This window comes from Colletotrichum phormii, assembly GCF_030913505.1.
Source record: "Colletotrichum phormii strain CBS 102054 chromosome Unknown BDP81scaffold_16, whole genome shotgun sequence".
Taxonomy (NCBI): Eukaryota; Fungi; Ascomycota; class Sordariomycetes; order Glomerellales; family Glomerellaceae; genus Colletotrichum; species Colletotrichum phormii.
Genome location: NW_026851458.1, coordinates 891,660 through 915,247, shown reverse-complemented (window position 1 = coordinate 915,247; position 23,588 = coordinate 891,660). Strand labels below are relative to the sequence as shown.

General features: G+C 53.6%; 10 protein-coding genes across 10 annotated transcripts; 7 read left to right on the top strand and 3 right to left on the bottom strand.

Moving 5' to 3' along the window:
* Window positions 1–108: 108 nt before the first annotated feature.
* On the bottom strand, window positions 109–1,337 carry BDP81DRAFT_325855 (phosphoglycerate mutase; the record flags this gene model as incomplete). The annotated part of the gene is made up of 3 exons (XM_060585011.1): window positions 109–834; window positions 897–1,121; window positions 1,185–1,337. 3 exons carry the CDS (start codon window positions 1,335–1,337, stop codon window positions 109–111), a joined length of 1,104 nt encoding a protein of 367 aa, XP_060442680.1.
* Window positions 1,338–2,250: 913 nt separating this feature from the next.
* On the top strand, window positions 2,251–4,358 carry BDP81DRAFT_65258 (cytidylyltransferase). Its single transcript, XM_060596108.1, has 4 exons — window positions 2,251–2,637; window positions 2,690–2,807; window positions 2,862–3,645; window positions 3,711–4,358. The coding sequence occupies exons 1-4, from the start codon at window positions 2,538–2,540 to the stop codon at window positions 4,062–4,064; spliced, it is 1,356 nt and encodes a 451-aa protein (XP_060442679.1). The 5' UTR covers window positions 2,251–2,537; the 3' UTR covers window positions 4,065–4,358.
* A 3,460-nt stretch (window positions 4,359–7,818) lies between these two features.
* BDP81DRAFT_463151 (branched-chain amino acid aminotransferase) lies at window positions 7,819–9,138 on the top strand (the record flags this gene model as incomplete). Its single annotated transcript, XM_060593982.1, has 2 exons — window positions 7,819–8,907; window positions 8,965–9,138. 2 exons carry the CDS (start codon window positions 7,819–7,821, stop codon window positions 9,136–9,138), a joined length of 1,263 nt encoding a protein of 420 aa, XP_060442678.1.
* A 501-nt stretch (window positions 9,139–9,639) lies between these two features.
* Window positions 9,640–10,452, bottom strand: BDP81DRAFT_433634 (uncharacterized protein). The gene has a single exon (XM_060590879.1). The coding sequence runs from the start codon at window positions 10,095–10,097 to the stop codon at window positions 9,753–9,755; it is 345 nt and encodes a 114-aa protein (XP_060442677.1). The 5' UTR covers window positions 10,098–10,452; the 3' UTR covers window positions 9,640–9,752.
* A 921-nt stretch (window positions 10,453–11,373) lies between these two features.
* On the top strand, window positions 11,374–11,718 carry BDP81DRAFT_451998 (uncharacterized protein; the record flags this gene model as incomplete). The annotated part of the gene is made up of 1 exon (XM_060592703.1): window positions 11,374–11,718. The coding sequence occupies one exon, from the start codon at window positions 11,374–11,376 to the stop codon at window positions 11,716–11,718; it is 345 nt and encodes a 114-aa protein (XP_060442676.1).
* Window positions 11,719–13,513: 1,795 nt separating this feature from the next.
* On the top strand, window positions 13,514–13,957 carry BDP81DRAFT_408529 (uncharacterized protein; the record flags this gene model as incomplete). Its single annotated transcript, XM_060589051.1, has 2 exons — window positions 13,514–13,797; window positions 13,857–13,957. 2 exons carry the CDS (start codon window positions 13,514–13,516, stop codon window positions 13,927–13,929), a joined length of 357 nt encoding a protein of 118 aa, XP_060442675.1. The 3' UTR covers window positions 13,930–13,957.
* A 231-nt stretch (window positions 13,958–14,188) lies between these two features.
* Window positions 14,189–16,052, top strand: BDP81DRAFT_65215 (uncharacterized protein). Its single transcript, XM_060596107.1, has 5 exons — window positions 14,189–14,573; window positions 14,625–14,808; window positions 14,882–15,034; window positions 15,113–15,582; window positions 15,666–16,052. Exons 1-5 carry the CDS (start codon window positions 14,341–14,343, stop codon window positions 15,958–15,960), a joined length of 1,335 nt encoding a protein of 444 aa, XP_060442674.1. The 5' UTR covers window positions 14,189–14,340; the 3' UTR covers window positions 15,961–16,052.
* Window positions 16,053–16,950: 898 nt separating this feature from the next.
* Window positions 16,951–19,783, top strand: BDP81DRAFT_483025 (melibiase). Its single transcript, XM_060595039.1, has 3 exons — window positions 16,951–17,379; window positions 17,436–18,039; window positions 18,105–19,783. Exons 1-3 carry the CDS (start codon window positions 17,292–17,294, stop codon window positions 19,645–19,647), a joined length of 2,235 nt encoding a protein of 744 aa, XP_060442673.1. The 5' UTR covers window positions 16,951–17,291; the 3' UTR covers window positions 19,648–19,783.
* Window positions 19,784–20,466: 683 nt separating this feature from the next.
* BDP81DRAFT_325341 (uncharacterized protein) lies at window positions 20,467–22,116 on the top strand (the record flags this gene model as incomplete). Its single annotated transcript, XM_060584967.1, has 1 exon — window positions 20,467–22,116. A coding segment is annotated over one exon (1,650 nt), but the record flags the coding sequence as incomplete, so codon positions are not given.
* Window positions 22,117–22,261: 145 nt separating this feature from the next.
* On the bottom strand, window positions 22,262–23,215 carry BDP81DRAFT_325921 (uncharacterized protein; the record flags this gene model as incomplete). The annotated part of the gene is made up of 1 exon (XM_060585020.1): window positions 22,262–23,215. One exon carries the CDS (start codon window positions 23,213–23,215, stop codon window positions 22,262–22,264), a length of 954 nt encoding a protein of 317 aa, XP_060442671.1.
* Between the last annotated feature and the right edge of the window lie 373 nt (window positions 23,216–23,588).

Below are 23,588 nucleotides of genomic sequence, written 5' to 3'. Positions count from 1 at the left end.
TCGAACGAACCTGTCACGGTTTCTCGTGCTTACAATCCGTCATTACATTACGACTACCAGGTTCTATGTTTCACTACTATATGGAGAAGAAGCCTTCACATAAACTCCTCACGCCGCCATAAGCGTAGCCGCCGGGAGCAGCCCCGACGAAGCCGTCGTCGCGCAAACGCACCCCTGGCCAGCAATACTCGTCACGGGAGGGCTCGTACACGTCGAATACGGCTCATGCGCCGCAAACGTCGGCTGCGGCACCGGCTCCACGACCTCGGCCTTTACAAACACGGGGATAATCTGGCCCGTCGACAGCCGGAAAGCGCGGTGATTCAGCGTCTTGAGGAGCTTCGTGATCTCGCCCGAGTGGCTCGTGATGCTCAACCACGTCTTGTCGTCGCCGCGGAAGACGTCGTCGAGGACGGCCTTGGACCGCGCGTCCTGGGCGTCGCTCGTCTCGCTCTCGTTGCGGCGCCAGAGCTGGTCGTATTCCGCGAAGCCGGGCTCGAATTCAAAGGTGGGGAAGGTGGAGGCGATGTACGTCTTGTTGGAGCGCCAGTTGCAGGTGTGTACCGTCATGCCCTCGCGGAAGCCTTCCTTGACGACGGGGATGAAGGGGTGCTCGTCGGCGGGGATGGCAATGTCGCCAAAGGTGATGTTGGCGGTGTAGCCGCAGCGGATTAGGGGGCTGGTGTAGTACGACTCGAAGTAGGGCATCTTCTGGGTAGCGTACCGGTCCTTGAAGTAGGCGTTTGCCTTGTAGGCTTCGTTTTGGCCGGCCGGGGTGAGGAGGGGGTCGGCCCAGCGGGCGGTGGCGTTGCCGTCTTGCTCGGCCCAGTAGCACTATCGTCGTCGTGTTAGCTGCGGTGGCCTTGTTTTCGGTGGTGTTGAGAGCATGTTCTCACGTTCCAGGCGGGGGTGCCGTAGAATGATTCGGCGGCATTGTGCCAGCCCTCACCGTGGCGGCCCATGAACAGCAGCTTGTACTGAACGCTATCGCTCTTGCGGCAGCCAGAGTTCAGGTACTGGACCCAGTGGTCGAAACGCTGCCATTGGGTCTTGACGCCCTCGGGGTCGAAGTGCTTGTCGGTTGGGTACGTCCGGCTGATGAGACCAAAGTTGACTGCGGCCTGTTATGTGTTGTTAGTGAGAGCTTTGCATCGACATGTTTCTCAGAGCCGGCAAAAACTTACATAGTCGAAGCCGGTCGGATCAGTACTGTTGTCGTCCTGCAAGAAGTACCCAGGAACAGACGTGTACTTGATGTCCTTTCCCTCGGCCTCTGGCCAGACGGCGAGGGCGAGAGGCGCGAGAGCGAGGACGGTAGACAGTACGAGACCCTTCATCTTGCTGGACGCGATTGTCGAGAGAATGCGTAAGAGGACTGGAGCTGGGGAGAGCTACATTGCAGTGTCGCATGCAGGGAGAGCTCTGGATAAATACCACCGAGATGGAGGAGACCGACGATCCCCGCTCCAACATCCCAGTCGTTTTTCGTGAACCATTGACGCGCCATGCCGGGGCAGATTGCCTAGATGGAGTGCCGGTGACTCGCCAGGCTCAGATTCGAGATGTCGTCCGAGAAAATTGGTATCCGGGGGACTGGAAAGTTGCGGGTGGTTAAGATGGTGATCCCTAGCAGTGACCAATGGATGGACATTTCGTCACACGTGGGCGCCCTTTGATGGCTCGGGTTCCTGAAAGCGGATGAGACCCAACCACGTTTTTGTCCTTGTTCCTGGGCGATTTCATCAACTTTGATGGGGATTGCATAGATTTGAATGAGGCTCATCTATAGGATATTGCCAGTACTGGGAGATGGCTCGGCCACCTTAAGTCATTAGGCGTTGGTGAACATGTCATCCCCAGCCATAGCTTCTAGGGCGCATCTCTAGCGCACTGTCGCATGTTCAAGTTAGGAGGTACCTAAATGATCGTTCGGTCTCGAGATGGGCGGCAATCCATTGAAATGAAAAGGAAAATCCAAGACAACAAGCCATCGGTTGCTGCGGCAGAAGCATTTATCCAAACGTTTGTCAAAAACACGTGCCAATCCGTCCATCTGATGTTTGTTTTTTGTTGGTGCTAGAGGGGTGCAGGGGAAGAACCGTTGGGACGGGATGATTGACAGCGGCCAACGGCGGAAACATGTGAACCTGGAAGGCTGGCGGGAGCTCACAGTGGACCATTCACCAGAAAAAAAAAAAGGCCCCGTGAGCGCCGTTGCGTCGCCGGTCCGGCCGCTGGAAGCTCTGGTGGGTCTCGGCTATCGCAGTGGCGCTGGAACCTCGCCAATCATACGGCGCCGCTACAGGAGCGGGACATCGCGACCTGAGCTACCTATGCCGTCCACTCCCTCAAAGGCTCAAACCTCATGTGAAATTCGCCCAGTCGGTGAAACCTTGTTGACGCAACACCAGCAGGTCATTATCACAAGCCCGTATCTGTTTCTCTCAAACCACCACCGATTAAGTCCTTAAAGATCTTCGAGGTCCTGGAGAAGCAGCTACACACTTGGGTCCTCTCTAAACCCCATCTCATCAATCATGGTGAACTCCGACCCTGAATACCCACCCGGCGAGCCAGCCCCTGAGATTCTGGAGGAGCGCATCTGGATCGATGGCTGCTTCGACTTTTTCCACCACGGTAAGCCTTTTCTCTCATATGCCAGATAGGCCCGAGGATTAATTTCCTGCAGGCCATGCTGGAGCGATCGTGCAAGCCCGCCAACTAGGCAGCGAGCTCTACATCGGCGTCCACTCCGATGAGTCCATCTTCGAGAACAAGGGCCCAACAGTCATGACCCTCCAAGAGCGGTACATCATCTCCAGCCACCCTACCTCACGGCACTTTACTAACATTCCATAAAGTCTGGCCGCCGTCGACGCCTGCCGCTGGGTCACACAATCCGTCGGCCAAGCACCCTACGTGACGCAGCTCGACTGGATCAGCCACTACGGCTGCAAATACGTCGTCCACGGCGACGACATCACCTCGGACGCAGACGGCTACGACTGCTACCGCTTCGTCAAGGAGGCCGGCCGCTTCAAGGTCGTCAAGCGCACCCCCAGCATCTCCACCACCGACCTCGTCGGCCGCATGCTCCTCTGCACAAAGACGCACTTCATCAAGTCTCTCGAGAAGCTCCTGGCTGGCGACGAGGCCCAGGGCCAGGGCGCCACGTCCCGGGACGAGATCAAGGCCGAGGCTGGAGCTCTGACGGAGCGGATGAAGCTTTATGCTACCGACGAGACGGGCAAGAACCCCGGCGTCGAGGTGTGGTTCTGGCCTGCGTCGGGTGAGGCCAAGGCCGAGGCCACGGTCGAGGAGAAGGGCGTCTTTTCGCGGTTCTTGCCGGGCAAGGGCCCGCGGATCGGTCAGCGCGTCGTCTACGTCGACGGCGGCTTCGATTTGTTTTCGAGTGGACACATTGAGTTCCTGCGCCGGGTGGTTGAGGCCGAGGAGGAGCTCGCGCGCGGGGAGGGGTGGTACACCGAGCAGGCCGTCAACGAGCGCGTCAGCAAGGGCGGCGATTACCCGCCTGCGTACGTCGTGGCGGGTATTCACTCGGACGAGGAGATTAACCACTGGAAGGGCATCAACTACCCCATCATGAACATTTACGAGCGTGGTCTCTGCGTGTTGCAGTGCAGGGTAAGATCCCCAAGAGCTTTTCAGTATGACTCCTCGAGGAACAGTTTGCTAACGACCATGTGTAGTACGTCAACGCCGTCGTCTTCGGCGCCCCCTTCGCCCCGACAAAGGCCTACCTCACGTCGCTGCCGTGGGGCACGCCGGATGCCGTGTACCACGGCCCCACGGCCTTCATGCCGCTGACGTACGACCCCTACACGGCGCCCAAGGAGATGGGCATCATGCGGGCCGTGGGCGAGCACGAGTTTGCGAGCGTCAACGCGGGGACGATTGTGCAGCGCATCATGAAGAGCCGTGACATGTACGAGGAGCGGCAGCGCAAGAAGGGCATCAAGGCCGAAGGGGAGACTGCGGCGCGCGGGAGGGAGATTCTCGAGGAGGAGCAGGCGAAGCGGGAGGCGGACAGGGCGCGCCAGTGAGATGGGTGTGCCTCGTGAGATCTTTTGAAGAGAGCATCATTATGAGGCGGCAACATGTTTGATTTGGATACCTCGAGTGGCAGTATTCTTTACGTTGAAGGGCAGAATGGGTTGGCCTTCAACAGGTCACGGGCTGAAGAAAGGGGACTACCAAACGATACCTGGAGACCGGACTGGAAACCACAGACAGTACAACATTACCTACCTAGTACACTTATCACGTCGTGTCTGCTACCTTAGTTTCCGCGTGTCATTGCTTGGGATGTCTCGGTTGGGCATGTGTGGGTGAGTATGGGTGTGCGTGAGAGTGTCTTAGAAGGAAGAACGGCGTCTTTTCATTCTTTCCAGACCGCCTCTCTGTGAATGATATACCTAGCCAGACACACTGCACAAACACGTGCGAACCCAAAGATTAGCGCCGCGATCCAAGGGAACAGACGAGACATGGCCGGTGCCAAGCCACACGAGAGTGTAGGTAAGGTACCCCGCGATTTGCAGGTCAAGTGACCAAAGGTCATGAACCAACCGGGCGTTTTGCGCCCCGTCTTCTTGGTTCAAACGCAGAGTTGCACAGGTTGCGTAGCAGGGCTAAGACGTTTGTGCCGTTTGTGTTGTTGCCCCTGCACTTATTGAGGGCAGACCGGGCAAGTTGAGGTTCATAAGGTAAGGTAAGGAAGGTACTTGGATGTTTTGTATTGGATTAGAAATCGGTTGGTCTGCAGTGAGGGATAAGCAGCTGCCAGATCTGGGCATCCATCTCGTCATATGTAGGTAAGATAATCCCCATTGCCCCCCCGAGCTGACCGGGGAGAAGAGAGAAAATGTGTGTGAAGGAAACGGTGGAAGTAGATCCGGGCCTCCGGCAACGAAGTGTGCATGCAGGAGGTGCGCATTGGTGGTGAATCGTGTGAGAGAAGATGTCCAGTGGTGTTCCTTCCAGTGATGTAGGTGCGAAGGAGGCGTACAGTGCCAGGAGACGCAACACCTGCCTCAATGGTTACACTCGGCCCCTTGGGGGATCTTGCCTCCGCCAGCCGATACGATTTAATGTTCGAGAAGGAGTTTGGATCTGTTGAAGAGATTTAAACGATGGGGGGGGCAAGGGGAGCAAGGGGAGCAAGGGGAGCACGGGGAGCACGGGGGTTTGCTACCTACCTGACCATTGGGACAAGAAAAAAGGAGGCAGGTGGTGGTGAGTGGTCAGCGGTGCCTTCCATTGTGGTTGCTCGGACTTGTCTCCCCACGTCATCGCCTACACTCGGCTATCCGCGGGAGGGGTAACATGGGAAACCGAGAATGGAAGGGACAAGGAAGGAAGATAGCGATAACACTTGCTCCCATTGCCCCAATTCCGCCCTTTGCACCTACCCTACCAGCCTAGGTACCTTACCCTAGGTAGGTACCTGAGTACCGTATGTGTGGAGGGGCAAACCCGTCCGGGTTGTCGCACTCGCAGTTTGTCCCAGCATCAAGTCACCTCAATGCTCAATGCGGGCAAGTATCTTTCAGCTGCACGCATCTCAACAACAACCTTGAAGTCTTGGCGACGAACTTGACGATGAATTCCGCACTCTTCTTTCCGTCTTGTTCGCGAATCGCGAGGTCGCGAGGCAATACGTGCGCACTTACGAACTTACGACTCATCTTCCCGAAAAAAACAACGCCATCAACACCGGGGATGACCTCAATTGATTCGATCGGCCGCATCAAAACCCTGTCTGACCATGTCAATAGTTGTCGACCAAAGGGCAAAAAGGGCGAATTGAACAAGTAGGGCGCGTTTGATCATTGCGATGTCGGACCTTGCCCATGCTCATCCCCTGAACATGACAACATGCTCGCTGCACCCGGAATGGGCTTATCGGGTAGCTAATGTATTCAGAGTCATAGACTGTTGCGTTCGAATGAGGTCGAATGAGACATCAAAACAACATCTACACTAGCTGAATTGCAAGTCCGATGCTGGAGCCACGCATCCACGGTACATACTCTACCACACTACCTTACGTTGAAGTTCGGCTTCGGACCGCGCGCACCAAAGCCGCAATGGGGCACAAGGACGTCGACCGACTGGAGCCGTGCCCGGCCGACGGCTTGTGGTGGGACAAACTGAGGTGCATCGCCTTCTCGTACAGCATTCCCTCCCGTCAGGCAGTTCCCTGCCTCACCTTTGGGCCGGCGCTGCTGCTGCTGCTGCTGCTACTACTGCATTGCGTTGCGGTGTACGACGGCATGTACGGAGTACCTGACGCGCCATTGACTAAAAAATCGACCCCCGACGAATGGGCGGCCGCGACTTGACCTCTTGTTTCGTCACAGATTTTTCTCAACATGTCCCTTGCAAGTCGCAACTTGCCGGTCTTCTTCAGACGCTCCCGAGTACCTGTGGCCATTTCGAGGTGGGATGGTCCCGGCTCTAGCGGATAACTGTGGGATCCGAATTTTCTTTCACTTCTCTTTTTTCTTTCTTTTTGCCATTCTCAGCCTTGGATTGGTAGTCTGCCAACTGGCTTATCTCTGAAGAACGGCATGTCTGTGTGGGGACTCGAGCAGCAAGACAATCCTTCCTCGATCAAAGGACGGGCTTCGATTCGATCATCGCCGACGCACTGGCACCAGTGGGAAGGCCAGAGATGAGATGAGATGTGAGAGAAACAGTTCCATCCTGACAACCCCCAAGTTCAAACCGCTGCCACCGACGCTTCACAATTGCTCACGCGCTGGTGGGTCCCGGTCCGGCTCCACTTAGAAAAACAGTACTCGGGCTCGGCATTGGCATTCCACGATGAGCCCTCGACGTTGGACATCGGCACAACGTTCCCTCAGAGTTGCTTTCCTGTACGGTCGACGGTACAGAATAGTAGGACAATGGCGGAAGGGGAACCTCAAGGGGCTGACGGCGTTGCCTCCATCTGGCGACCTTTCCGCATGTGGATCCCCCGGGCAAGCGACGGCATACCAACGACAAAAAGCCATGCAGCATATCGGCCGCCTTGGCTTGAAAGTTCCAGTCAACCATCCTCCACGGTCCACGCTCCATGCTCCACCATCGGCATCCATCCATGACTTAGATTGACTAGGGCATGGATCAATTCCTGAACCGTTGGCGTCTGCTGGTCTCTTTTCTTACACGCATCTGGTTTACCGTCTGGCAACCACCCCCAACCAACCATACGGAGTATCCGTACCCAGCAACCACTTCAGACGGACGAGTTTGCTTGTTCTTCTTCTTCTCTGTGTGTATTCGTGCTACCTCACACACTCTCTGCGAGGTACCGGACAGACGAAGAGTCTTCCTCCCCTTACCCTTCCCACCCCATCCACATCCATGCTCCATGCACTGCACAGGTCAAATTCTCCATGATGTTCCCTGTTATCTGAAAACGCCCTTTCCAAGACCGGACCCGCTGCCCCTCTGCATTGGCCCTTGAGTCACCTGCTCCATCTGTCACTAGAACCTTGAGCCAAGCCAAACTGTGACAAACCCGTCCTACTTAAGCTCTTCCGTCACTCCTGCAACTTGACCCCGTGGCTTTGATCTCTTCCTTCTCCATCATAAGCTGAATCTCTTCCTCCTTGTGTCCTTCCTCTTACATACACACATATCGCTGGTGTGTTTCCTCTAGCCTGTGCTATCTGCCACTTCGTTCAAGTAACAGCAAACCGACCCCGCGACCCCTCCGACTCCGCGATCCTTTATATATCCACCACATCGTCTCTCACAAACAACACTATACTCGCCTAAACAACCACAATGGCTCCCGGCACCATCTCCCCCGGCCTGCACCATGGCAACCAGGATATCGACCTGACTTCCTCCGCCATTGAGCATAAGCTTGAGGCTATTCCCAATGGCAAGGCTTCCAACGGCACCAAGACCGCCTACCAGGAGCTCGACGCCTCCAAGCTCACTTACAGCCGCACCCAGAACCCCCGTGCCGTTCCCGACCCTGCCACCGCCAATGCCGGCTCCGAGACCATCGCCACCGACCACATGGTCGCTGCCACCTGGAAGGTCGGCACTGGCTGGTCCATCCCGGAGTTGAAGCCCTACGGACCCATCTCGCTCATGCCGACTGCCTCCGTCCTGCACTACGCCACCGAATGCTTCGAGGGTCTCAAGGTCTTCCGCGGCTTCGACGGCAAGCTTCGCCTGTTCCGCCCCGACCGCAACTGCGAGCGCATGCTCATGTCCTCCACCCGCATCGCCCTGCCCTCCTTCCCTCCCGCCGAACTCGAGAAGCTCATCATCGCCCTCATGGCCGTCGACGGCCCCAAGTGGCTGCCCCGCGAGCGCCCCGGCTCCTTCCTGTACCTCCGCCCCACCATGATCGGAACCCAGCCCCAGCTCGGCGTGCAGGCACCTTCCGAGGCCATGCTCTACATCATCTGCACCTACATGCCCGTCATGGACTCTCCCGTCGGCGGCATGAAGCTCCACACGAGTCCCGAGGATATGGTTCGCGCCTGGGTTGGTGGATTCGGCTACGCCAAGGTCGGTGCCAACTACGGTCCGTCACTGCTGGCTACCGTTGAGGCTCGTAGCCGTGGTTTCGGTCAGATCCTCTGGCTGTACGGACAGGAGCAGTACTGCACCGAGGCCGGGGCCAGCAACTTCTTCGTCGTGTGGAAGAACAAGGAGACCGGCAGGACGGAGATTATCACTGCGCCCCTGGACGACAGGTTGATCCTGGACGGTGTCACTAGACGCAGCGTCCTCCAGCTCGCCCGCGAGCGCCTTGGCGACAGCGTCGACATTGTTGAGCGCAGATACACCATTGACGAGGTCATTCAGGCTCACGAGGAGGGTCGCATCGTCGAGTCCTTTGCCGCTGGTACTGCTGTAAGTTTTGATCAGTGCTCTCCCTCTCGTCCAAACGGTCAACTAAGTACATCTCAGTTCTTCATCTGCCCCATCTCCCTGATCCACCACCGTGGCAAGGATGTCAACATGGGCATGGGCGGCGAAGGCGTCGGCGGCGAATACACCCTCCAGATCAAGAAGTGGATGAAGGACATCATGTACGGTGGCGAGCAGCACGAGTGGGGTGTTGTCGTCCAGGAGGAGCAGTAGAAAGCTCTGCTTAGACGAAGAAGAGGAAGAAAAGAGATCAGAGACACGAGTAAAGAACGGCATTAGCCTTGGTCTGAAAACGACCGAGGTTCGGGTTATGAGATTCAGTCATGGCTGGGGCGTTGTATGGCATTTTGCGCACCAAAAAATCGGCGTTTGCATTGGGGGGTTTACAAGCACCAAAAGAAGTGGTGCATGGTTTGGTAAACTTAGAGTACTACCTCAGCATCAAAATCCACATCATCAATATGAGTATATCACAGAAGGTTTCTTGTGCTTGTTTCCTGTCGCGCTGTATGAATACTTGAAAGTTCTAAGAGCATACGGTCCTCGTGCATCTTGAATGTCTTAAAATCCATACGTACAAAGATATATACATACTGTAGTCATAACAAAATGCTCAAGGTCCTCTCCAGGGCCGTGTCAGGGCACTCAACCGTGGCCTCAGCTACCAAAGTCAACTAGGTACGTTTCCTACCTAGTCCCAAGCCCACATGTAGGTTTGATAATTCCGAATTTCCTCCACCTCGACTCACACACACAACAACGCCATTCGCCAACTATTCAACCTTCACCACAGCGACGCGCTTTATAGCTTTCGGTGTCATCATCTTCTACCACCCCCATACATTCTGAATCCCCGAGCAAAAGTCATCCGGCACCCTACACTGCGGCGCTCCCGCCCCCGGCGCCCGGAAACCCTTGTGGCCCCCGCTATCGAGGTGGATACACACGTGGCCCAGCGGCGTGGCGTTGGGGAACGTCTGCCGTAGGAGACAGTCGGGTTGGAGGGTCACCTGCGTTCCCTTGTCGCGCGAGAACCACTGCCAGGATTCGCAGGTGCCGGAGAACCGGAAGCCCGTGATGGCGTCGCCGGCGGGGCCGTTTTCGACGCAGTTTTGGGCTTGGGCGAGGCCGGCGGCTAGGAGGGCGGTTGTGAGGATTGAGGGGGGATGCATCCTAGGAGGGTTGGTGTGTTAGTGGGTGGATGGATGGAAGATGGTTAGGGATTGGCGACTCACTGTGAGGGAAAAGTGCCCGGCTCTGTTCAGGAGTAATAGTGGTCAACCCTTGAGTGAATACCGAGTAACGATTTCTTGACGTGAAGGAGAGTATATTTTGAGAACCTGGAAGGAAAAGAAAAGAAGGACTATTCCGCGGTAAACTGGACGCAGCTGGGGGTGGGCAATGACTGACGAAACTGAGTGCTATGAGTCTCAATAAGTAGTTTACTCAAACCCTCCGTTCCTGACTGATTCAGTCTCTTGAAAGCCTCTATACGTGTATGAACTGACCCCATTTGATTAGTTTGAGTATTGATCAGTAATGAACATATAGAGTTCTAGACTTTCAAAGTTTCATTCAACCTGATGGAAATGAGCATCATGGCTGTTCCGACTATTAGAAATAGAAGCACTTGTTTAGAGTTGTCTTGGCTCAATTAAGAGGGATGATGATCCGTCTCCGTCGTGAGTCGTGATACAATGACGTGAGAAAGGTTGGTAGCTAACACGGTCTACCGCATTTGGGCATAAGCTTAGTAAAACTGCTGGCCCTCCGGCATCCCTTGTCGAACTCTCGGTTCTCGGAGTCATGAGACGAACGCTGACACCGGCGATATGTGCCTGAGTCCGGGTGCCTGGAGACTTACAAGCTACAGTAAAGTCTAAATCTGGTACATAAATTCTGCCTCTTGATCTGTGTTCTTCTGCCCGACATCATTAAGCCCCTGCGACTTACCATAAGTGGGCTGAAGGGATGGTATTTATCCGCATGTTGGTTTTTGGTATTTGATCTGCGCCCCTCTGAACTCGCCGGCGGTCTTGGCAGAGTCTGGACGCTCCGAATGATGCTGACGGCCTAAGAAACGCCGTTTGAAGACAGTTTTCGGCGGATTATTTTCAACTTTTTAAGACTTATGGCGAGTCAGCTTGAACAGTTGATACTATATACAAAGCAAAGTTGATTGAGGTCATTCGAAATGATGAAGATCACTCCATGTTAGAACACATGATGATTATAAGTAGATATCTGTTTCCAGGTTCCTTTATGTTTGCCCTACATCTCCAGCGCCTTCAGTCCTTACTTTCTCAAAGCCTTTGATCTTTGGTCACTCCTTCAGAAATAACTTTTTTATCTCTCCAATCACTCATTTTACCCTTTTTCCAACTATCAACCAGTCACGCCATCACATCCGCTCCTTCAAACAAACAGTATAGACACAATTGCAGAACTATGAAGAGCCAACACATCGCCCTACCAGGTCTCCAAGCCGTAGCCGTCGCCTTCCTCGGAGCCCGCGGCGCCTCAGCAGGAAAAGTCTTTTGCGCCGATGCCAACAACAAAGTAGTCGCCGACACCAAATGCGACAGTAAAGCGCCTGCCAACACTTTCTACATGTTCAACAGCGAGGGGGAACATCCCGTTGGAAGCACTGTCGACGAAAGCCAGGTGGACTTGTATGATAGCGCCGATATGATTGAGCGCCAGAACGCGCGGTTTCCACCGGATTATGAGATGGAGTTGGAGGGGTTTGGGAAGAGGCAGGAGTGTGGTGGTGGTGGTAGCCGGGGAGGTTGAAGATTGGGTAGAGTGAGAGCGAGGATGATCTGGTGTCTTTTGTTTTGGAACATCACAACTATGCTGAGTTGGAATGCTTCGCTTCTCTTGAACGAGAATGAAGGCGGCTTGGTGGTTGTTATTCATAGTTATCAGTCGAATAAGGCAGCCGGAATGTACACACAGCTATGAGCCATGTCATCTTCTTGAACAATCCGCATCTAGAAGATGCAGTCAACTATGCTGAACTATCACAAATCACGGCGGTGTCTAGGAATGGAATGTGGCGTTTACGCACAAGGTCTTATTAAATCTTGCAGTGACGCCGTTTTATCTGCAATCTGAGCACGTAAGTCAATAGAACTCAAAAACTCGAAAAGAAAGCGGTAAGTCGCTGCATCCACATATTGCTTGAGACACACTTTCAAACCCCCCCCCCTTTTCTAGACTAAGTCCTTAGACATTTAGAATATTTATTTTCCTCCAACCTTTGCAAATGTGTTGGAATAGGCCTACATTAGGCAGCAGGAGGTTGCTGCCGCGGTCCGTTCCAGCCACGGTGGTCCGTGTGGCTCAGCCACACGAGGGTGGTATACCCCAGACTTCCTGCCGCCGCTGGCACCTGGTTAGACTTCCACTCAAGAACAACAAGAACAAGCAATATCACCACTACAGTCGGTGATCGTTGCTACCCACGATACTCGAGTATTTTCCTTTTCCACCTGTGAATCCAACAAAATGAAATGCCGGCAACAACATGTCAAAACATATATTGCATCAACCAAAGCTCCCAGGGAAGTCCTTTAAGAGCAGGCGTTGAAGATGTTCTCTCCCACTCATGTAGTTCCAAGACTTGACAATTACTTCAATTTCGTCCTTGCTCGCGGTTACTTAATGTGCTTAGCCGATCTCGGCGCATGTCGATACATGGGCTGTTTACTAGGATTGGTAGCACTTGCCCATTTTGTGTTGCCATTGCATTGGGCCTACCTACTTTACCTAAGCCGGGCCGGACCGACAGAGACGTTTTTGATCGTGCCAAGCCCTTGTTTCCCGAATGTGAAATGGCGTACTAGACTCAATTCTCCAGTCTCGAATACCTCATGATATCAATGATTGTACCTTTACGGAGGATTTCCCTTGAAAGCCAGATCTCGTTAAGGTTGGTCTTTGGCGCTTTTGAAGCCGGAATACACAACCACATCAGTTACTACCTATGTATTTCATGCGAGATTGAATATGGCTAGAACTGTATTCAAGATCTTGGTCGCCAGTTCAGATGGTGCATCGATCAGAGCGTTGCTGGACTACCTGGATTATGATGACGGGGCATCGTCACCTCTGGGAAAAATACCTTGGCAAACGATCCTCATGGCAAGTATCGGCGTTAAGTACAATTGGTTGGCCCGGTGGGGAATCGCCATGCATTCGTGCCCTGGCGTGCCTGACTACAGCTACAGGTTTCAGTGATATTGGGTCCTGTGGAGCTCTAGGCATGACTAGTAAGATGGACCTAGAGAGTAGCACGGCCGGTGGGAGATCTATACGACACGGTCAACACCAATCATTCCCCGGCTGCGGTGGGATTCGACAAGGTCGTGAGGATCCCGGGCCGGCAGAGTGGGGCCGGCAGACGGAGATGAACTACTCCCCTCCCCGTCCGGACCGTAGGGTCGTGAAGTGTCCGTTTACGGCCATAAGATTCAACTCATAACCTCTTGGATCAAGATACAGACTACATGGAGAATCCTTCACTTTCTTATGCACGTTATTTGATCTCTTAGTCCCTTCCATCCCCAGCCTTACGCGTTTCACCATGACCTTCAAGATTGCCATCGTCGGCGGTAGCGTCGCCGCCTTGGCGCTCGCCAACATGCTCGAGAAGTTCAACATTGACTATGTTGTTCTCGAAGCCTACCCCGAGATTGCTCCCCAGGTCGGGGCCAGCATCGGCTTGTTGCCCGACGGATTACGGATCCTTGACCAGCTTGGCTGTTACGAAGCGTACCGGGCCAGAGCTGAAGACCAAGTATACCAACACGCCTATCTTAGAGGGGAGAATGGTGAAATCTCCTGCTATCAACATGATCTGATGGACATGTGGGAGAAAACACAAGTGTCTTGTCGGGTTGTACGAACAACGACTGACTAAGAGACAGGCTCGGATATCCTATGATTTTCATTGACCGGCAGATGCTCATCCAAGTTCTGTACGAGAACCTGAAACATTAAGACAGAGTGTTAACCTCGCAACGAGTTGTGTCTGTGGAGTTTACCGATTCCGGCGCTCATGTTACTACTGTTGGAACAGCAAAGGCTGATAAGGAGTAATGGGAAGGTACCATGGGCTGGCTGGCACCTGCCCTGGGCGAAGTGGGACAACTGGCTTAGTCATCACGGCCGGATAAAGGTGGGGCAACCACCCAGGCCGTCACTACCTACTTCGACCGACTCCTGCCTACAATGTAAGATAGAACAACAACAAGAAGAACAAGCAATAGGATCACCAACAGACGAGTGATAATTGCTACCACTATTTGTCGTATACGACCCCGTGAACCAACAACTACGAAAGACAACAAAGTTTTCAGCGGAGACATTGTCGTCGGAGCTGATGGAATCCACAGCACGGTCAGGAAGGAGATGTGGCGACATGCGCCAACCGGATATTTCCCCTTGGACGAGGAATCCAAGGTTCCTGCCTCCACTCTGTGCGTGTTTGGAATCTCTCATAGGCCGGAGGCTTACCCCAGAGCCAATCAGCACAACACAATGTCCCCTGGCCACAGCTATTTCGTAATGGCTGCGCCTGGAGACCGTGTCTACTGGTTCTTGTTCATGGAGTTGAAGACTCTCCATGGCAGAGATATTCCGAGGTATGCCATAACTCGCACGTGTAAAAGACCGGGACTAATCTCCTCCCACAGGTACACCAAGGCCGATGAAGAGAGCATCATAAAGCAACACTGGAACGACCGTATCCTCGAAAATATGACACTGGGTGATCTCTATGAGAGACGTATTGCTACGACGCTTGCACCACTCCAAACCTATGTTTTTGAAAAGTGGCACTACAAGAGGGCCATCGCTATTGGAGATTCTGCACACAAGGTAAATAAACAGCAAATGCTACTAGGATGAAGTGCATCATCAGCACAGTCGCTAATGATACGTCCTTGGGTAGGTTGATCCCGTCACGGGCCAGGGAGGCAATGGAGCAATCGAGTCAGCTGCGCATCTGGTCAACGCCTTGTTGCGTAACCTTGACCAAACCCCGGATGGTCTCAATGAGAAGCAGCTGGAGAGCGTATTTGCTGAGGTGCATGCCAAACGCTTTGTAAGTGACGATGCCCTCTACTACTAGCATCTTGTACGAAGAATCCATAAGACTGAATCGGGAGCTGACCAAAATCAGGAACGTGCTCAACACATCGTCAAACAAGGCTACTGGCTCCAGGACGCCTTTACCCTGCGAACCACCATGGGCAAGCTGATTGCGCGCAACTTCATGCCTTACTTGGGCTCTTTCGGAGTTGTCTACAGAGGCGTCGAATTTTGTGCGCCTGCAACCAAGTTGAAGAGACTGAAGGTACCTCATCGCCCTCGAGCAGTGTTGTTCGAGGACGAGTTGCCAGCGAAGCCTCTCAAGAGCTTGAGCAGTTTGAAAAAAGCTCCTGTCTGTCGCATTCGTCTGCATGCTCTGTGCTATAGCGGCAGGGGTGCTGCGTCTGCCAAAGAATCTCGAGACCTTGGTCGATATCCTGTGCTCTTCCACCCGTGGAGATGCGTCGATGTTGCCGGCTATCGAGTTCATGACGAACACCGCCTCGCTCTCGCATTGGCCGACTTAAACCGCGTGGGTAATCAGCTGATATCTGTGACCTTGTAAGTTAGTCCCTAGTCATCAAAGCCAATGACCCAAAAACCTATTCTCAAGAGCAGACTAACTCGGGGAAAATCACTTTCAGCATCGTCATTTTTCACCATCTTCAACAACACACTCGGCCCAGGTGGCTTTGCCCCAATCTCATGCCTCTTTGCCCACTGGTCTTGCAACTCCATCGTCGGCAGACACGTTCCCCTCGAAAACGCCAAGAGAGTGTTGCCCATCACGGCCGCGGGGTATCTCCTACCCGCAGCCGTCGCGCTGTATCGACAGGACGCAAACTCAATCAACGTCTGGCGCAATGCGCCGATCCTCTGCTTCATGTTGGCCAGGAGTCTTTCCGTGTTTGGAACACAGTCCGGATCTTAGCAACTTGAGAACGAAGAGTCCAAGCTGCAGAGCACGAGAGAAAAGTCCCGGAACATGTTTGCCAAGGCAGATCTCCCGGTTCTTGGCCTCGTCTACTACTCGACCCTGGCAATCTCCGCAGCCATTCATCTCACCAACGTTGCCCTTTCGGTATAAAGTACAGCTTGTTTGGTGGTGGAAACGCGGCGTTGATGGCCCTCGGTCTGTCCAAGCTGGATATTTTGATCTTCACGCTCTGCTCGCTGATGCTTGCCCTCGGCACGGCGCCATGGAGTCTGCGACACTGCGGATATATCAAGACGAAGCAGGCGTTGACCCAAGCCGCAGCAGTGGTACTGGGATCAGCCGTCGTTGGTCCTGCGGCGACGCTCGCAGGTATCACTGCATATCGTGAGGAAATCGTCGCTGGTCTGAGCCATTAAAGACATGTTGATGGAGGCTGGAGCGAGCTTAAGCGCGGTTCCTCACAAACTCTGCCTGACGGGCCCGTCTCCCGTATCACCGTGAGCTATGGGGACTGCTGCTGAGATAAATTTCAGGGTCGTTAGTGCTCGCCTTAAAAGAGCCCTTGGAAATTAAGTAGATAGGTTGGCTCATGTGTCATTCTCAATAGTAAGACTAGGTTTCGTGCCAGAAGCAGTCTCCGTCCCCAATTTCTCAAGTCAATTGGTGTTACTCACGGAAATTTTTCATCCAAAGCCTGCGTTGAGCCATTTACATCAAAATACCTTATGCAGGATGTATGTCATCATTGGCTCTCACGCCACAACCAACCAATGTTTTCCCCGGATGCTACGCTCACCTAAATTTCCCCAACCCCCAGAATGTTTCTCGGTCTTGCTTTGTTTAATGCCAAGAACAAGCTACTCCTCATCTCCGAGTTTCTAGGTTGCAATCGGATCATGTTCGCTACTAGAACAGCCGGGTTGGAAAAGTCGTTTGTCGTGCAGGACGTTACACCCACGCTCTCCGACGCTGCAATTAAGCGGCGGAAAACAGGCGGAAAACTCGTGTGGAACTACCCCCGCATGTTGATCATTTCCCTGTTGGCTTATGGTTATTGGACTAGCGGTGGATTTTCTCTTCGCTGATCTCTGGGGGACGGCCGATACTTCTGACGAAGCTAAGGTTCGTGGCCTGCTGGGTGAGCCGGCGCATCGCGAGATGACTGGCGAACCCGGAGAGGCCGCATATGCAAGGTGAAAAGAAGATTGTATAAATATCGGGCGTTTTCACCACGAAACTCTCAATCGTCGTGGAAGGCTCGATAACCATCCTGCTCCGGCATCAAGCTCCTCCCAACTTCCTTCGTCCTTGGTTCTCATCTTCATACGGAACGATGGGCTTCTCGTTGAGACGTCTTGCCGTTGCGGCCTCTGCATCAGTCCTTACTGGTCGGGTGCTGGCGCAAAATGGCTCAGCCGCAGGTAAGAAGATGCTATGCCATGTCGGAATGCCTATGTGCGAGACTGACACCACAAAGGCATTGTCGTTGACGGCAAGTCTTTTGCCCTCAATGGCGATAGCTCCTCATACCGCTTCCATGTGGATGAGCTGACGGGCGACCTCTTGTCTGACCACTTCGGCGGGTCGGCGACGGAGAGCATGGAAATGCTAGCCCCAGAAGTCAATGGCTGGGTTGACATGATCGGCCGGGTTAGACGAGAGTACCCCGACCTTGGACGTGGAGACTTCCGGGTCCCCGCAGTACAGATCCACCAGTCTGAGGGATACACGGTCAGCGATCTCCAATATCGTTCTCACAGAGTCACGGCAGGAAAGCCTGGGCTGCCGGGTCTTCCGGCAACATTTGGAACCGATGATGAGGTCTCTACTCTGGTCGTTTCGCTCTACAACAACTATAGCTCCATTGCCGTCGATCTTTCGTACTCAATTTTCCCCAAGTATGATGCCATTGTCCGAAGCGTCAACATCACCAATGAGGGGGAGGGCAATATCACCATCGCAAAGGCCGCAAGTCTTAGCGTTGATTTACCCTTTGAAGACCTTGAGATGATCGAATTGAGAGGCGACTGGGCTCGCGAAGCTATGAGAGTCCGAAGGAAGGTTGGCTATGGCACCCAGGGGTGAGTGACGGATGACTGCTACTGAAACTCCTGAGGAACCATTGGCTGACCCGAATACCACATAGCTTCGGAAGCACGACTGGATACTCATCCCATCTCCACAACCCATTCTTGGCCCTTGTCTCTCCAGACACTACTGAGTCCCAAGGCGAAGCATGGGGGTTCTCTCTTGTCTACACGGGCTCGTTTTCTGTCGACGTCGAGAAAGGTTCCCAGGGTTTCACTCGTGCCATGCTCGGCTTCAACCCCTACCAACTCTCATGGCCCCTGGCACCGGGAGATACCCTCACTACTCCCGAGGTTGTCGCTGTCTACTCGGATGCCGGCGTCGGTGGCGTTTCCCGGAAGTTCCACCGTCTTTACCGCAACCATCTCATGAGAGGCCAGTTCGTCAACCAGACTCGTCCCGCATTACTCAACAGCTGGGAGGGTCTCTACTTTGACTACAACGAGAGTACCGTCTACGACCTGGCTCAGGAAGCGGCGCAACTCGGTGTCAAGCTGTTTGTGCTCGACGACGGATGGTTTGGTCAAGAGTACCCCCGGTTGAACGACACGGCCGGCCTTGGCGACTGGGAAGTCAACGCGCAGCGCTTCCCCGATGGCCTACCAGCTCTCGTCAACAAGGTCACCAATCTCGAGGTTACGAACACGACAGATAAACTTCAATTCGGTCTCTGGTTCGAGCCCGAGATGGTCAATCCCAATTCTACTCTTTACCATGAGCACCCCGACTGGGCTCTTCACGCCGGCAACTACCCTCGAACGATCAGGAGGAACCAACTTGTGCTCAACGTGGCGCTCCCAGAGGTGCAGGAGTTCATCATTGACTCCGTTTCCAAGATCCTCTCCAGCGCCCCCATTTCCTACGTCAAATGGGACAACAACAGGGGCTTCCACGAGACCCCTGTCCCAGGCATCGGCCACTCGTACATGCTGGGCATCTACCACGTCTTTGAGGTCCTCACCTCTCGATTCCCAGACGTGCTTTGGGAAGGTTGCGCCTCCGGAGGCGGTCGCTTTGACCCCGGTGTCCTTCACTACTTCCCTCAAATCTGGACTTCTGACAACACCGACGCCCTGGACCGCATCTCCATCCAATTCGGAACTTCACTGGCATACCCTCTCTCTGCCATGGGAGCTCACGTCTCTGCGGTACCAAACCATCTTACTGGCCGCACGATTCCCATCAAGTTCCGCGCTCACGTCGCCATGATGGGCGGATCTTTTGGCCTCGAGCTGAACCCGGCGGTCATCTCCGCCGAGGACAAGGTGCAGATTCCCGAGCTGTTGGCCTTGGGCGAGGTGGTCAACCCCATTGTGATTGGAGGCGATCTGTGGCGTCTCAGTCTGCCAGAGGAGTCCAACTGGCCGGCCGCCATGGTCATCTCAGAGGATGGGTCGCAGGGTGTGCTGTTCTACTTCCAGGTGCGCGCTCTGTACAACCACGCCTTGCCGCGGCTCCGGCTCCAAGGCTTGGACCCGACGGCCAAGTACTCGTTGGATAACAACGGCACCTACTCCGGTGCTACGCTGATGAGTACGGGAGTGCAATACGCTTTTGATGGTGACTACGACAGCCGTGTTGTGCTCATCTCAAAGGTATGACGGACGCACTAGATATTCTAGTGGAAGGACGTCTTGCAAGGGTAATTAAAGTGATTTTTTGCAAAAGCCTGAGTGATAGCTAGAACTAATTATAATCACTCAACTCATCCCTCGGGAACCGCGGACTGATCCTGAGCATCCTTAAGTTTTGAAATGGAAATGCACTGCAGCCTACTAATGACAACCCTAGGGAACAGATTGCTTACCCCATAGGACGTTAACAATCCCTGATGGCAACTGTGCTACGTATTGGTATTGCTCGAGGAGCACATGATATGACGCATTGAGATTGCCGCTCAACTCAAAGACACGGTCCGAAACCTTGGTTGAAGCTATTTCCTTTTTCGACCTACAAGGCCATTTTGCACGGATTTTTTCCTTTGTGAACCAATCAGAGGCTTGGAATTGAGAACCGACGAATGATGAGGAACGCCGGAGAGCCGTAGCCGGCGATGTCACTCGATTCTCGAGCAACTTTGCCAACTTTCAAGACTTGTCACGATTCCACAGCTCGCAACACTCGCTCAGTGGCTCTTTTCATTCAACAATTAGACACTACATCGACTGTCTAGCAGCAAATTAGTGGAGAGTCGAGGATTGACTCAGCGCTAATTTCATTCGCAATCGCTCACCTTCAGAGAAAATTGCAACTGGCCTGTCGAAATGGAGGAGGTCCAATCCCGGCCGCGGCCTCCAAGATCCGCCAACAACTCCAAGTCCCACCCAGTTATCCGAGTCAAGACCGGCTGCAAGACCTGCAGGTGCGCTCATCTCGTATTGCAACGCGATGAGATGATCTTCTGACTGATACTCAATATCAAGATACGAAAAGTGAAGTGCGATGAGACCCGGCCAGCTTGTCGACGCTGTATCATCGCAGGCAGGACCTGTGACGAGTACGGGATTTGGGCTTCCCGAGATCGCAGCACAACGCCGTTTCTGTCGCAGCAAGAATCGTTTATCTCGCTCCGTAACATCCGAACCTCCACCATCGGATTGACGGATGCTGAGAAGAGGCTCTTTGAATGGGTTTCCCGCCGTGCAATTGCCAAGCTGGCGGGGGTATTAGACTCCTCTTTCTGGGAGACGATTGTTCTCCAGACGAGCTCGAGTGAGCCAGCCGTTATGCATGCGGTCCTGGCACTTTCTTCCGTTCACAAGAATCAAATGACCAATACCGGCTCTGCACCAGACCAGAGACCCTCTTGCTTGGACTTCCAGGAGCGTTGCACTTTACAGCACTACAACAAGTCAATAGTCCTTCAAAAACGCCTGACCCGCGACGACCCAGAGTCTGTTCATGTGGCTTTGATTTGTTGCATTCTTTACATCTGTTTAGAGTACATGCGTAAGAGGTTTAAGGCTGGCCATTCCCATCTCAGTCACGGCTTGAAGTTATTGGGTCCTATTAATAACCCTGGCCTCAAACGGGGGAACCGACTCGACGATATCCGCTCCAATATTGCCCCAGACTCGGTGGCCAGATGTCTCCTCGACACTTTTTCGCACTTTCTCAACCAAGCGAGATCACTGAAAGGTCCTTTAGGCGAGGAAAGACAAAGCGACGAACCACGTCCATCACGACAGCTCCCTTGCTCTTTCGAATCACTCATTGAAGCTCGGTCTCATCTGGACGAACTCCTAGCTAGAGCTCAGAAGCTAAGGCGATGTATCCTAGCGTTTGCGTCGAGCTCTGATGTATCTCATGCGTTCGAAATGCTTGTCGTTCAGTCATGTCTGAGGAATGACTTGGTATCATGGTCACGCGTCTACGACTCCTTCAAGGCTCGACGATGGACTCACTTATCGGCGCGAGAGCGCCTCGCCTTTCATCTTCTACCCGTGTATCACACCATGGCGCAGATCATCACCGAAGCATCTTTGCATCCAGATGGTGAGCTCATCTTCGACAAGTTTACCTGGCATTTCGAAACGATGACGGCATCTTCCAAGGAAATCCTGACTGCAGCATTACCTACGATGGCAGCAGACCTCTCGTCGGGGCACTGCACCGCCAAATTCAGCTTTACTGCCGACATGGGTCTTATACCACCACTTTACTACGTGGCGCTCAAATGTCGCAACCGACGCATCAGACGCCAAGCTATTGAGCTCATCACCGATAACTTACATCAAGAAGGCATGTGGGACGCGAAACTCGCCGCGGCTGTGGCTTCGGAAGTAATGCGAATGGAGGAGGAAGCCTATTATCAAAAGTCACCTTCAACAGTCCAGAGTTTAGGAGCTAAGAGTACTGTCGGAGACCAACCAGACCTCCCGGTTCTGCCGAAAGACTGTAGATTGCTTAATGTTCGATTACAGTTGCCAGATGATTCAACCGGCGAGCTGTCCTTCTCAGGTACAAGAAGGCGCCTAGACAGCACGTTGGAGTCGTTCAAAAAGCTCTACGATCTGAAGGCTCGAACATGGAAGGTCTTAGAGGAAGCTGGAGGAAACGGCTCGAACTAATCGACTGACAACAATCGATGTAATGTTTACCATGTCTGGAACTTCTATACCACGAATGAAAACAAGACTCATTGATCGAAACTTGCTTATTGCGTCTATCAATGCACCCCTTTTCTCCGGACCAAGTTTGGGAATTGATCGCGTCTCAGTGCCAGATATACACCTTCTCAATCTCCCTCTGCGTCCAATCCCACAGCTTAAGAGCGAGATTATTGTCTTTCGCGAGAGCACTGCCATTCCCAGCAACGCCAACAGGCTCATAGTACTCGCCATTCTCAACCCCATCAGCAGTAGCAGCCCACAGCTGGCTCCTCGCGCCCTCCTCCACGTCGACTCCGATGAGTGGAACCACCACTTTCCGAAATGCCCTGATGAGCAGGCTACCTTCCGTAGACTTTTGCAAGTCGGTCTTGACTGTGCCCGGGTGGATGGAAACGGTCGTCCACTGGGGGTACCTCTTGGCCATCTCGCGTGCGTACAGCAAGTTGGCGAGTTTGCTTTGTCCGTAGAGAGCATTCGCCGAGAGGGGTTTGGTTTGGCCGTTTGGGCAGAAACTGTCGAATTGCAGGCCGCCTGAGGGAGGGTACTTGTGAGCCACGGAGCTGACGAAGACGACGCGGACGTCGGCTTTTCCGCCGCCAACATTGCTCTCGGTGGCTGTCGTCCGCAAGATTGGAACCAGAAGTTTGACGAGCAAGGCATGGCCGACATGATTGGTCCCAAAATGCATCTCATGTCTCTCCTGCGTTACACTCCCAGCAGGCACGTTCATGACGCCAGCGTTGAGGATAAGGATATCGAGACGAGACGCCGCAGCGAGGAACGTGGTGGCGGCGTTGCGTATAGAGTCGAAGGAAGTGAGGTCAAGTTTCGGAAACTTGACAGAGACCGCGGGGTAGGTGCTCTCGATTGCGTTGATAACGGCTTGGGCGTTGGGCGCGCTCCGGTCCGCGATCCAGATCTCGGAGTGGTTGTGCTTTGCGAGGTCTAGGGCGGATCGGCGTCCAAGGCCGTTGCTGCCGCCTGTGATGAGGATGACTTTGCCTTGGAGGGAGGGGATGTCCCGTGAAGGGAGCCATGATGCGCCTTTGCATGCCATTTTGAGTGGAAGAGTTGGTGATGAGGTATGAACTTGCTGGGAACGGATGAAGGTCGTGAAGGAACTGTTGTCATTAGAGTCAAGGCATGAGGTATTCCGTGAGTAATTGCGCCTTTAAATACCTACGCAATTGTGTAAAAAGATCTTATTTGGTTCCTCTCTTTCATTCCGATTGCTATGCTTTGGTCCATCGGAGACTTGGTGGTAGCACGCAAAGAAGCTCAAGCCGAATGTCCGTCAGCCAATAGGATGACACGCTTTGCGAGCCGGCAAATCGCAACACCAAGCTTAACACCAGGAGCGCGAGGTAGATAGAGTAACACCGCCTCGTTATCAAGCTCCTTTTCTTTATTCTTGTGTAAATCTTAGCTTC

Excerpts from the sequence above, each read along its gene's own strand:
- BDP81DRAFT_65258 (XM_060596108.1), top strand. The coding sequence starts at position 2,538 with ATGGTGAACTCCGACCCTGAATACCCACCCGGCGAGCCAGCCCCTGAG. Across the intron at positions 2,638-2,689 it reads CTTCGACTTTTTCCACCACG|GCCATGCTGGAGCGATCGTG; the intron begins GTAAGCCTTTTC and ends AATTTCCTGCAG. Across the intron at positions 3,646-3,710 it reads TCTGCGTGTTGCAGTGCAGG|TACGTCAACGCCGTCGTCTT; the intron begins GTAAGATCCCCA and ends GACCATGTGTAG.
- BDP81DRAFT_433634 (XM_060590879.1), bottom strand. The coding sequence starts at position 10,097 with ATGCATCCCCCCTCAATCCTCACAACCGCCCTCCTAGCCGCCGGCCTC.
- BDP81DRAFT_65215 (XM_060596107.1), top strand. The coding sequence starts at position 14,341 with ATGTGGCGACATGCGCCAACCGGATATTTCCCCTTGGACGAGGAATCC. Across the intron at positions 14,574-14,624 it reads CATGGCAGAGATATTCCGAG|GTACACCAAGGCCGATGAAG; the intron begins GTATGCCATAAC and ends CTCCTCCCACAG. Across the intron at positions 14,809-14,881 it reads TTGGAGATTCTGCACACAAG|GTTGATCCCGTCACGGGCCA; the intron begins GTAAATAAACAG and ends GTCCTTGGGTAG.
- BDP81DRAFT_483025 (XM_060595039.1), top strand. The coding sequence starts at position 17,292 with ATGGGCTTCTCGTTGAGACGTCTTGCCGTTGCGGCCTCTGCATCAGTC. Across the intron at positions 17,380-17,435 it reads GCAAAATGGCTCAGCCGCAG|GCATTGTCGTTGACGGCAAG; the intron begins GTAAGAAGATGC and ends GACACCACAAAG. Across the intron at positions 18,040-18,104 it reads GTTGGCTATGGCACCCAGGG|CTTCGGAAGCACGACTGGAT; the intron begins GTGAGTGACGGA and ends AATACCACATAG.